Source organism: Ophidiomyces ophidiicola (genome assembly GCF_022830035.1).
Source record: "Ophidiomyces ophidiicola strain CBS 122913 chromosome Unknown scaffold_4, whole genome shotgun sequence".
NCBI classification, from domain to species: Eukaryota; Fungi; Ascomycota; class Eurotiomycetes; order Onygenales; family Onygenaceae; genus Ophidiomyces; species Ophidiomyces ophidiicola.
The window spans coordinates 828,029-840,306 of NW_026054644.1; the positions used below are offsets into that span (position 1 = coordinate 828,029).

The 12,278-nt window shown below is 45.6% G+C and overlaps 4 protein-coding genes across 4 annotated transcripts; 2 read left to right on the forward strand and 2 right to left on the reverse strand.

Moving 5' to 3' along the window:
* Window positions 1-848: 848 nt before the first annotated feature.
* Window positions 849-2,820, reverse strand: LOZ57_001717 (uncharacterized protein; the record flags this gene model as incomplete). The annotated part of the gene is made up of 7 exons (XM_049250801.1): window positions 849-958; window positions 1,014-1,296; window positions 1,364-1,539; window positions 1,596-1,870; window positions 1,931-2,154; window positions 2,205-2,317; window positions 2,385-2,820. 7 exons carry the CDS (start codon window positions 2,818-2,820, stop codon window positions 849-851), a joined length of 1,617 nt encoding a protein of 538 aa, XP_049110385.1.
* Window positions 2,821-3,592: 772 nt separating this feature from the next.
* On the forward strand, window positions 3,593-4,672 carry LOZ57_001718 (uncharacterized protein; the record flags this gene model as incomplete). The annotated part of the gene is made up of 1 exon (XM_049250802.1): window positions 3,593-4,672. One exon carries the CDS (start codon window positions 3,593-3,595, stop codon window positions 4,670-4,672), a length of 1,080 nt encoding a protein of 359 aa, XP_049110386.1.
* A 182-nt stretch (window positions 4,673-4,854) lies between these two features.
* FAR11 (Factor arrest protein 11) lies at window positions 4,855-8,380 on the reverse strand (the record flags this gene model as incomplete). Its single annotated transcript, XM_049250803.1, has 8 exons — window positions 4,855-5,680; window positions 5,739-5,868; window positions 5,918-6,072; window positions 6,126-6,247; window positions 6,299-7,102; window positions 7,154-7,242; window positions 7,303-7,478; window positions 7,536-8,380. The coding sequence occupies 8 exons, from the start codon at window positions 8,378-8,380 to the stop codon at window positions 4,855-4,857; spliced, it is 3,147 nt and encodes a 1,048-aa protein (XP_049110387.1).
* A 1,961-nt stretch (window positions 8,381-10,341) lies between these two features.
* Window positions 10,342-12,198, forward strand: LOZ57_001720 (uncharacterized protein; the record flags this gene model as incomplete). The annotated part of the gene is made up of 1 exon (XM_049250804.1): window positions 10,342-12,198. One exon carries the CDS (start codon window positions 10,342-10,344, stop codon window positions 12,196-12,198), a length of 1,857 nt encoding a protein of 618 aa, XP_049110388.1.
* Window positions 12,199-12,278: the final 80 nt, after the last annotated feature.

The following is a 12,278-nucleotide window of genomic DNA, read 5'->3' on the forward strand; positions in this document are numbered from 1 at the left end:
TCGGAGACTAGCGGCAGATCACATTTCACAGGGATCTGACCAGGGTACTTATATCTTTTACTGTCATGACTGTCAACGAGGATTCAATCGCATGTGTGACCTCTTACAACACTCCGAAACAAGGACATGCCCAGCCGGCTACTGGGGTGGAAGTGGTCGTGTTGGTTTACTTGTTCAATATATGGAAGGCCGTCTCCGTGGGATTATAGAACCCAATGTTCAATCAATTGATCTCGCAGAATCGACAGTTGAAGCAAAGCAAGAGAGTCGAGAATACAGAGAAGTGGTTCATACCCAGACACTTGTGCATAAGCATCCTTGTGTTCCGTCAATAGTTGTAAGCCAACCTCTCGAAGAACTTGAAAACTTACCTTGCTCCTAATTTCTCGATGAGCTTCCCTCTTTCCTAAACATACTTGTGACTTTTTCACCGAGAGGCCATTTTTAAAAACTATGGTTTTTACTGCTATTAGGCATTTTATCAAGTATTTAAATACTCTCTACGGAGTATACGACAACTCCCCTTCCCGGCGTAATGACAGTGTCATTTTATAAATACTATGTGGCTTGGGCTTAGCATACAAAACAAACGGGGGAAGTCACAGGGAGTAAACCCAGGATTTAGATTGTATGGAGTATGCAGGGCTGCGTACGAAGTAAATTAACCATATACTCTATGGGCCCTAGCATTGCAGCCGTGACTTAGGCAGATATCCGCTCGAGACAATCATCTCGATTCCAACTGAAGGAATTTTCATTGAAGAACACATAGAGCTCACTATACTTCTAAACCCTAGATGATCTATTTTTCTAAGCTGCTAGTTAAAGATGTTCTTGAAGGTCAAAATTTATTGTAATTGCGCCAAAACCTTTGCCACTGCAATGGCTTTTTCTTCGCCAAAACGGCCAGTGACAATCTGAACGCCGATAGGGATGTTTTTAACCAGGTTAATGTTATCTATTTTTTTTCAAGTTAGCTATACTTTCACAGTTTTCCTTCTCCCCATGCTTACATTGTTTATGGTTAAATGCATCAGACTCGTTCCTTGGCGTATAGCTGTTCCATTCAGGTCCCGGAGCATCGAGGGATGCATCAGCCCTTGTCACGGGAACGACTGCTACAGAATAATCGAGCAGATTCCAAATAGCAGTATATCCAAGCCACTGTTTGCTTTCCACCCAAACCTTTGGGGGGTATCCAACCCAGGGTACTGTGGGCATTATCAAGGCATCAATTCCGGATTCTCTCCATTGCCGATGAATTTCATCTCGATATTCATATTTTTGCTTTTCGAGCTATATATTGTACTTGGTTAAAAATCTGCGATGCCGTGTCAACATAAGCTCGGTATTTATAGCTTACCTCTTGGCGCTCAGGTCGTGTCAGCTTATCCTTTTCCTGGCCTACCAACATTCCTTGTATCAGAGGCTCATCAACTACCTTGCAGAGTCTTTGGCAGTCTGCTCCTCCATCCGCAAAGATGGCTTTCAACCATAGATTGAGGCCCTGGACATGGGAGGACGCATCCCATTCCAGCACTATTTTGGATATCATGTTAGAGCACCAGTTTACATGTGGCCGGGATACACCTTACCGTCGTGTCCGGCGGCACGGAACCTTTTCGCTACCTCTTGAAGAGCCCTGGTAATAGGAGGTTGCGGCTTAACAACTCCATCATCAAAAATGATACCAATTTTCAATGTACGACCCGACACATCGGCTAATTCCTTTCTCCATGGAATCGGTAAAGCCCTTGTATCTCGTTTCCATGGCTCGGTGGAGATGAACTCCTCCATAAAAAACTCCAAGCTCTTCAAACTTGTCGTCATTGGCCCAGCAACTGGAGGAACAATGTATGTTTGTGTACTCCTATCATAGAAAACCAATTAGAGAGCGTTAAATGTCCAATCTTACACGCGATAGCCTTACATGGACTTTTCCCAAGGAATTCGCCCAGCAGATGGCATCAAGCCGTATATGCCTTGTAATGCTGCCGGAATTCGAATGGACCCTCCAATATCCGTTCCAATTCCAATGATGCTCGCCTGAGCAGCAACAATAGCGCCCTCGCCGCCAGAACTTCCACCGGATACCAAGTTCTTGTTCAATGCATTTAAAGACTGGCCAAAGACGTGATTATAGGAATCCGACATCTATTCTCCCAGTCAAATGCTGGTCTAAGGAAGGTAAATATGGGACTAACCATAAGAGACTGAGGAATATTAGTCTTGCAGTAGATCACGGCTCCCATGGAGAGGAGCAGTTCTGCCACACAGCCATTCCGGGGAGCAGGTTTTCCAATCAGACCGACCCATCCTACTCTTAAAGTTAAAGCAAAATCATAACATGTCAAATTCAACAAGAAATAGATGAGAATGCCTACCTATGGTGGTATCAAATCCCTCAATGTCGAAAGAGTCTTTAATTGAGATTGGAAGCCCATGTAATGGCCCCTTTAGCTTTCCAGTTTTTTCTAGGTAGTCATCCAAAGCCTTTGCATCTTGAATCGCGCGATCGAAGAATAATTCTGTGCAGCATTTAATTAATTGTTGAGCAATTGCTGCTCTTTTGCAAAAAGCTCGTGCCACCTGTTCACTGGATAGTTCACGGGAGGCTATTTTAGCAAGTAGAGCAGATGCATCTGTAATGCTTGTTATGGCTTTTTCCTCTTGGCTAAGTAGATCCAGTGAGTCTATGAAGTCTTTGGGGTTGACAGCATCTGATGGCATGGAAGAAGTGAGCAGCCATTCTTTAGGAATCAATGCCTGCTGCTGGGCTCTTCTTTCTAGAGCGAGTATTTTCCAGTGTGGGAGAGACATAGTTGAGTCAATGGGTACAATAAAGCTGATAAAAAATCAGAAGCAGACCTTGGACTATTCAAATGTATGTACAAGTTTCAAAGTTGCTTTGGAGCGGCAATTGTATTCTCGCGCGAGTATATATATATATATATATATATATATATATATGTCTCCAGCACAAGCTACGGGTGTCGGCACGTCCAGCTTAAACTTTGCGTGGTCTGCGGGGTAAGAATTCGTGGACCCGCGGAGCCGCCAACCGCTCTTCAGTGGCCGACAGACTAGCAATAGAAGTGGAAAGTACATGCGAACTGAATTTGATTTGACCGATGATGCGCGAATGCGAGACTTACAATACGCCGAGAATCATTTTGTGCTGAGCTCTGACCACACTTTGAACGTTTTTAAGCGGAAGTATTGACGCCACTTAAGTGGGCATACATCATAAATGAGACAGCTTTCTGGCCTTAGTATCGAGCACTTCATAGTTTGTAGATATTTCCGTGTAGCTATAAAGCGCATATGGGGGCTATACCTGTATGTAGGTACAGAGTAGACTTGGAGATTAGATTGCGGCGCGCTTGGATGACCAATAAGGCCTGTGCTCGGTTTTATTTGAACCTTAAAGTGACACGTCTCATCGCGTCGCGGATAGCCGCTTAGTTAACTAGTTAACTAATAGACCAACTAATTCTAGAGGCCATGGGTGCTTGTACTCCGTAGTTGTCGTCCCAACGACGGCTCTACAGAGTTTTTCGTACACTTGAACGTTGGCTGGCCCTGAACCCAAATGAGTTGCTTGATGCCCTCTTCCACATCCATTCGGGTGTCGGCCTCCGCGGCCCGTCGGTTCGTCCAAACTCTCCTGGAAAAACATCAAACCCCTACCCAATATGCCGCCCTAGTAGCGAAATGTCTCGTGGATGCGGATCTCCGTGGCGTGGACTCTCACGGCATCAACCGAATACCATCGTACATTGCTCGTATTCGCCATGATGTGCTTGACCCCGCTGCCTCACCCTTAACCAGAAACATAACGCCAGTAGTAGCGCAGGTCGATGGGCAAAACGGTTTCGGCTTTGTCGCCGCCCAGGCAGCTATGGAAATAGCCATACGAATTGGCAAGGAATTCGGCATTGGGATGGTTTCTGTGAAACACTCTAATCATTTCGGCATGTCGGCGTCTTTCGTCCAGCAAGCCATTGACGCAGACATGCTGAGCTTGGTCTTCACCAACTCCTCCGCCGCATTACCCGTCTGGGGTGGAAAGGAAAAACTGATGGGTGTGTCACCAATTGCGTGTGGTGCGCCAGCAGGTGACGATACCATTCCTTTCATTCTTGACATGACTCCTTCGGTAGCTGCACGAGGCAAGGTATATAAGGCACTTCGTCGCGGCGAACAGATACCCCCCAATTGGGCGCTTGACCAGGATGGCTCGCAAACCACGGACCCATCGTCAGCCTTGAAGGGTGTGATGCTTCCTGTTGGTGGACCTAAAGGCTCAGCATTGTCAATAATGATGGATGTGCTTTCTGGCGTACTATCCGGCTCTGCATTTGCGGGGCATGTCACTAACCCATATGACCCGTCTAGCCCTGCGGATGTAGGTCATATGATGGTAGCCATTTCGCCAAATCTGTTCATGTCCCTGGACGACTTTAAGGCACGCATGGATTATCTGTATCGTAGAGTTGTGGGATGTGAGAAGATGGCTGGAGTGGATCGGATCTATTACCCTGGAGAAATTGAACAACTGACAGCAAGACGAAGAATGATAGAAGGTATTCCATATGTAAGGGCAGAAATTGAAGCCCTGAACCGAGAAGCAGAGCTTGCTAAAGTGGCGCGCTTGGAAACGCTTCATTAAGCCGCCATTGAAGACGAAGACTGAAAAGCACATTTATTCTTAACAACGACATCGCTGAGGGATAACTACCTTGTGAGGCAGACGACTGAGGAGTAACTAGCCAAAAACAACCACACGGATAAGTATGCATGTTTCCCTACATTGACCCACGCCCAAGTAAGGGGAAAAGAAGAAATTTCCATCTACCACGGCACTGGGTCAAAATCATTTAGACCACCACCTCGGCCATCGACTCCCACACCGTTTACGTCATCACCTGTACCTGTACAGATCTCCTCTCCGGCAAAACCCCAGCCCATTGTCTCTAGTTCTCGAGAAAAGAAATCTCTTTCTTCGTCCATTAATACTTGGCCTCCTTCTACTGCCATAGCGTCCTTATACTGCCTCATATGCCACCAATGAGTCAACCCCCTTAAAGCTTGCTCCATCGGTAGTGAGTTTTCCACTTCAGCATCGATATCTGCACCTGCTAGCCAGTCATCACGCAACTCGGGCCGGCAGTACAAGTATATCGCGGTAATGATGCGCATATGAGATTGGCGCCACTTGCGGCCGCAGTAGGGGACCTGAGATTTGAAAAGTTTCAAAGTGTACAAGCGGAGATCGGGGTTGGGGATCTTAATGCCTGCATGCAAGACAGCACTAGATTTATACTGAACAAGAAGTAGGCAGCGATGGGCTTTGTCGCGAGTGATTTTCTGCATTATATGGAGATAGTTTATGGCCGAGAAGAAGTTCCGAAACGAAAAGTCAGTGATAGGTGCAATGGGAAGGGGGGCTGTGGGAAATCCCAATTCGTTAACTTCTGGTAGACATTCGTCTTTTAGACTCGTTTGATCCGGCACTGGTTCCTTTGAAAAGCCGGAGTGAAGTACCGATAGCGAAGATCGACTACGGGAAATTGGGGGTGGAACAGCCTCATCTTCACTATCCTCTTGGTTTCTAATCTCAGGTGTAGGATCAAATTCAGGTGGTTGATCTGAATGAAGGTGACAGAAGTGGAAAAAGCTGCAGTGACATGGTGTCAATACAAAGTTCACAAGAAAAGCAAAAAGGTTTCTCTAACCTTTGGTTTTGCCGATCATTCTTTTGGGCAACGGACTTGTCGAGGTCTTTATGTATCAACATTTTCAAGATTAAGGGCAAATAATTAGAATCAAGTAGGAGTTGTGTCATGTATTCCATTTTAAGGATATCTACAGAATGGTCAGCTTATACTCCCACGGATAGTTCATTTTCACGTACGGGAGCGTTTAAACCATTTCAACAATAGCAGCAGCACACCAGAGATGGCTTTCGACTTAATCTCACGGCATCTAAGATCTCCAAGCTCCTCTAGTTTATGAGATGGTTTTGTCTCAGCATTAGCAGGCAGCTGAAAAACGTCATTCATCACTGGTCTATTACACTCAGTATATTACCCTTCTGAATTGGAGCAATGAAGTGATCTTACCCTTCCTTATAGTCATTTGAGCTAAGATCTCCATCAGACGTTCCAATAGCGGCTGTTATATTGGTTAGTATTTCCTTCAACATCACAATGATGACGGATTGAAGATTGGGCAATATTTGGTTCTATAAAAGCCATTAGTTCCCATGATTAATACTCACTTTAGAAGGCCATACATAGAAATCCTCGACAGTATCCAAGCGACGTTGTACGTCTTCGTCATCTGTCTCTTTAGATAAGCAGCTAGTACCAGCCGCCAAATTGTCGTCATTATTCTCTTGATGTTCAAGGCTTGCCGCATCCGTATCTGCATCCCAGCCTCTATCATACTTCATAAACTGCTCGCGTGCTTCCCAGAGCTGTCTAATAGACCGCGTCATGCGCGTTCGACTTGAAAAAAGCTTTCCAGCCTCGATAATTGAAGCTGGCACATCACCACCTTCCCACTTTTGACCAACCAACGTGTCTTGAAGCCCACTTGAGCCTTTGCCGCCAATATTATTGCTAGCGCTATCCAACGGGGGGTACATGAAAGGGAAATTTTGATTTGTCTGATAGTTTTGTTTTTTACCGCTTTTTCCTGGCCCACCAGGCGAAGGAGGTGGGGAAGGGGCTGGCGTTGCAATGTGAACAGATTTATTAAGAATAGAGCCGTTTCCTGTTCCAAACGAGGTCGACCCCCCCGGAAATATTGTTGATTGGTTTACTCGCATTGATACATTTGGAGGTGGAGGGAGAATGGAATTATTTTCAAGCTCCAAAGCAAATAATGGCGGTGGAGGATTATAGGCAGGGTATTTGGACATTATTTCTTGCCGGAATGTTTGGTAATCAAGAGGAGAGGCTGTGAGGATTGGCAAAGATGCTTTAGAACTGGAAGCTTTTGCGTCGAATTGTGGCTCCAAAGAGGCTTTGGCGCGCTTCAAGCTATCGGAGCCCCCGAATAGTAGCAAAATAGATTTCCAAAATAAAAGGATAAGCTTTACAAATTGGTTAGTGCTATTCATTATTATGGAATATGGCTGGCATACTCTCGTCAATGGGACTTTGCTAACATCCTCCCACCGTAATCGAGCAATGATTCGGGTTACCACAGCAAGGTAGCTTGGCTTCAAAGCCGCTATTATTAGATTAGAAAACCGGCAGCAAAAGAAATAAAATACAGCCATTGGCAAAATACCTAGTGCATTCCTAAGGTACGGCGCATCTGGATGAAGGGTCTCCTCTCTCCGTGCAACCTCTATGATCAAATAGAAAATAGTGAGAATTAGATTCAATTCTCTATCACGAGCAGAGAAATAAGCTGCTGCTGAATTTTCTCGTCCAAAAGTTTTCATATCATCTTGATCTGTTGTCCTGCAGCATGTTTGTTAGTAGAACAGGCTTATATTCGAGTTGGGGCGAGCCACTCACTGGTATAATTCAAATGCGGATTGTAAGTGATTGAATATTATGTATATACCATTTGTCTTGCGAAAGAGATCTACGTTCTTCTCCATCCATCGAATTTGTAATGACATATTCTTTGGGGTTTTTTCTGCTTCTGTTTTAGTAGGTTCCAAAGGATATTCCTCGTCAACCTTTCCTGCAGTGAGACCCCAGACCCCTGTAACGAGATAGCAAGTAGTTTCCAGAGCCTCAATTCGTGACAACAAATCCTTGCTTTTTGAAAGACAAGACATGTTCATCTCCATAAAACCCCTTCTCGAGCTCTCGCTTGCGAGAAGCCAAGAAGTCTCCGACGTGTTCTCCTTTGATAACGATTGGCTGAACCGGTACCAACTTTGCTCAAAGGATGATTTCGATCCAAGTAACATTAACTGGTCAACTTCAGTATACTGAAACCATTCGTTCAACTCGTCTGAAAATGGTTCAGTATCTGCGTAGTGAAATGCATATACTGGCTGCTGTTCAGACTTTGGAAAGTCTTGGACAATTTTTCGTAATTGAGCCAGACTTAGGGAATCGGTGGGGTGGCCTATATTTTGCGGGGATGGAGTTGGCGGCGGCGGTTGCAGTGGCGGCGGAGGAACAATAACATCAGGCCTCAGCTCTGGACGCACTGGCGGTTTTGGATGGCGCTGGGGAAATTCTGGAAACTCTTCTTCGAGTTTTCGAGACTGTTCTGCTTTGAAATCTCGTACTAGATTTGGCATGAGTTGGTCGTCAGGCATCGGGGATATATCTGTCCCTGTTTGATCCACCTCATCTGCTCGGACAATATGATGACCAGACTTAGTCTCATCCTCCGAACCCATTCTGAAAAATATGTTCTTGACACAGACGGCTTGCGGATTCCCGCTGTGAAAGGTTCAAGTTTTGGGTATCATTCAATATTAATAATCTTCGGAGGTATTGGATGCCTTCCTCCGATTTCTGGTTAGAAAATGGCTCTATGAGAAAGAATTATAGGAAACTAGATCCACACAACGTATAGTAGTCATAAAACCATCCCCATTCATATCTGCCAGTTCTCCGATGTCAACGCGATCTCGATGCCACCGATTAGGTCATCAAACTCTTAGGAGGATCGGATAATATATTGACCCGGGAGGCTTCTTGGGTGTTAAGGTTGTTTTAACATGGGAGCACAAGTAGTTGATGTGATTTTGTTCACAATGGCTGAGATGCTCTAGTTACTCTAGAAAATTCTAAGCTTGTAGCGCTCTTAAGTGAGCTTTTTCCGCCCATCAGCTCTCCCGTTCGTCCGTTGCTTTACCTTCCACCTCTGCCATCCGGCTTCAGCCAGATCCTCTTGCAACAGGAGGTCACGGAGTCTAAATAATTTACATAAATTCATTTCGAGGGCCCACGAAAGCCATCCCGATTGCCGGAGATACATTCCAAACAAATACCAAGCAACTGCAAATAAAATTCCTCCAGCAGCACCGACAAAAACTTGGTTAGGGGTATGGTAACCTAGGTATATCCGACTGAAAGCGACCGACGCTGCTCCGAGGCAAACTAACATTGACAAAAAAGCTCGCTGAGGAAAAGTTGATGGAGAATCATTGGTTAAAGAAGACGAGCTGGACGGGCGGTGACGAAGGACAAGAAACAGGGTTACGGACACAGCGAAGAAGGCAACGAACTGTGAATGGGATGATGGCATGCCGTAGCCTTTGCCATGGAGACCTGTAAACAAACATTGAAGAGTCAACCGTATGCACTTCTCGCCCTATAAAATATGGAACCTGGCGAATACATACGCCGGGGCCTCTCCTGACGTATCAATCGTTTTAGAACGAAGTTCAACGCTTCGCAGATCATTTGACCTCCAAACATCAATATTACCTCAATCTCCCGAGATGACCATATTAATGTAACATATACAATCATAAGAGCTTGCGGAACGAGAGATAGGAAAGCGCAAAGATAGGATATTGGGTCAGTTGGGTCCTGGGATGATGCATCATTAGCAATGACGGAGGCATGAGAAAAGGCAGCCTCACATAATGCACATGAGTGAGCGATAATGAAGCCAAAGTCGATTCTATTTCGCTCGCCTCCATTGATCAGAAGGCAGACTCGGGGGAAGCACTGTCTATGGGGTGCGTCGCGCATCAACATAAGAGACTGAAGGCGAAGGCGACTAAGTAATTAGAAGGGCTTTGTGTATCAGAGAAAGAATTGTAATACGGGTTAGTTAGTTATCTAACTAAGCCAGTTCACATAAAGCCAGCGCGCTGCCGAACTGGACGGAGTAGATAGATCTGTACGGAGTGCATTGGCAGATGCCAGAGTCAACTAGTTAGTTAGTGCTAAGCTTACAAAGTGGCAATTCGGGGGATGGCCTCGCCTCATCACCAAGAGAATAAATAGAAGCTTGGGTCCCGTACTGGCCGGCTTCATCCACCGCTTTCTATGTACCCTGTCTCCCACCCGCTCTTTTCCCAAAAGAGTTCTGACCACCAGCTTGTGTACTGCGAATCGCTCACCATAACTAACTACATCGTAACTAGTTAATTAGCTTATTCTGTTGTCCGCCCCTCCGAACTCGCCCCTCATCCCACTCTACTATGAGAGTCTCAGGCTTCGATAATCAGTCCCTACAAGCAAATGTTGCAGCATTAACAGACACATACCTACTTTTTGATGCATTCCTCTAATTCAATAAAGCAAGCTCTGAACTGCCTCCCAGCCAACCATGCCCAATAGGTGCAGAGCACTTTGGTAAATTATTGGGAAAGAAAACGCTGAAGGGGAAACATATGTGATAATGGATATAGACACAGAATCCGCAGATGACGAAAGAGCCGTCGAACTGTCTTCTATCGCTGCCATCTATCCTGAGATCGAATTAAATTCGGACGCTCCCTTCTCAGCTTCTCTAGCCTTACCTGTTTCTCCAACAAACTCTACGAAAATCATCTTCAAACCTTCTTTAGAAATACCCCATATCGACGCTTCAGTTTCTCCTGAAACCCTAACAAGTCAATACTTTGAAAAGGATGGCTTCCTTCTGAAAACAATATCTACGAAAGACGTTGTAAATGTAGACGTTTATCCCGTCGCGCATTTCCCTCCACTGCTTCTGAGCATCGATTTACCGGATCGGTACCCAGCTACTGAACCTCCTACATTTGCTATATCTACGAATCCTGAATGGCTTCCTGCACCTGCCATATCAAGACTGGTCAACGAAAGCAAGGGGCTGTGGGAAGAGTGCGGTCGAAATTTAATTGTTTACTCGTATATCGACCATCTCCAACAGTCAGGGGAATCCTTCTTTGGGCTTCCCATAGACTCGCAAAGTGCTTTGGTCTTTCCTGAAGAATTGAAGGTTCCCCTTTTAGAGTTCGACCTCCGCTTGAAGCGAGAGAAGTTCGAACAAGAGACTTTCGTTTGTGGTATTTGTCTGGAACCCAAAAAAGGACAAGTTTGTCATAGGCTTCAACGTTGCTCGCATGTTTTCTGCGTCGCATGCTTGCAAGATTTCTACAATACCTGCATTAAAGAGGGTGATGTTGACAACGTCAAGTGTATTGATCTTGATTGTGGGAAGGAAGCAAATCATGCCTCTCGGTGCAATGATGGCGAAGTAGAAGCGGGAAGAAAATCCAGACGCAGCCGAAAGCCAGACTTCACTTTAACGCCAACGGAGCTCCTCTCAATCCCTCTCGAACAGCAGGTTGTCAAACGATACGCCTTTCTCAAACGGAAACTCAAATTGGAAGCCGATAAGTCTATCATGTATTGTCCACGCCAATGGTGCCAAGGTGCCGCTCGGTCAAAGCGGTTTCCGAAGCCAACAGACTTAATGAATACTAGCAATTTAGAGTTATCAGATGACGAAGATGAAACAGACGCATTTGACCCTCTAGGCTCTGAAGATCAACTTCCACCCATGGAAAAGCGAGTCGCGATTTGTGAAGATTGTGGGTATGCCTTTTGTCGTGTGTGCAAAAAAGGCTGGCATGGTCCTCGAGCATTCTGCTATCCGCGACGTGCTGCAGAGCTTACAGCAGAGGAAAAGGCAACCGAGGATTACATGTTCCTTTACACCGCTCAATGTCCAACTTGTGATTTTCGTTGCCAGAAAGCGATGGGCTGCAATCATATGATCTGCTCCAGATGCAAAACTCATTTTTGCTACTTGTGTAGCAGCTGGCTTTTTGCTAATAATCCGTACCAGCATTTTAATGAAAGGACCAGTAAATGTTACATGAGATTATGGGAGCTCGAGAAAGGCGATGGCATAGGTGGAGCGGTTCAAGAACAACAAGACCCCTTTTGGGCCGAAGAGTCTGATCATGAAGAAGACGAAATCCATGGCGCTTGGCAATTCGCTCATGTAGTTAACAGAGACAACCGAGCTCCTCCGGCCGCTCCTGATCCTCCGCAAGCGATAGCTCCTGCTCATCTGGAACAAGCTCAGCAAGCCGTGCAAATTGATCTACCATACCGAGGTCCTCCCCTTGCTGAAGCCGTGAATGGTAACCCTCGTCCCGCGCAGAACCAAGGCCAAGCCGAAGTAGAGCCTGGGCAAAGACGTGGATTACAGCGTTTTCTGTACCTAGTACAGCATGATCAGGAGGATGAATGGGACAGCGATGAATTAGAGGGCGACTTCTAGCTTATCCTGGAACCATTTTTCTGGATTTTCATACTTTTGGAGGCATTCAAGAGAATGGTGCCTAGAGTACATAAACACAT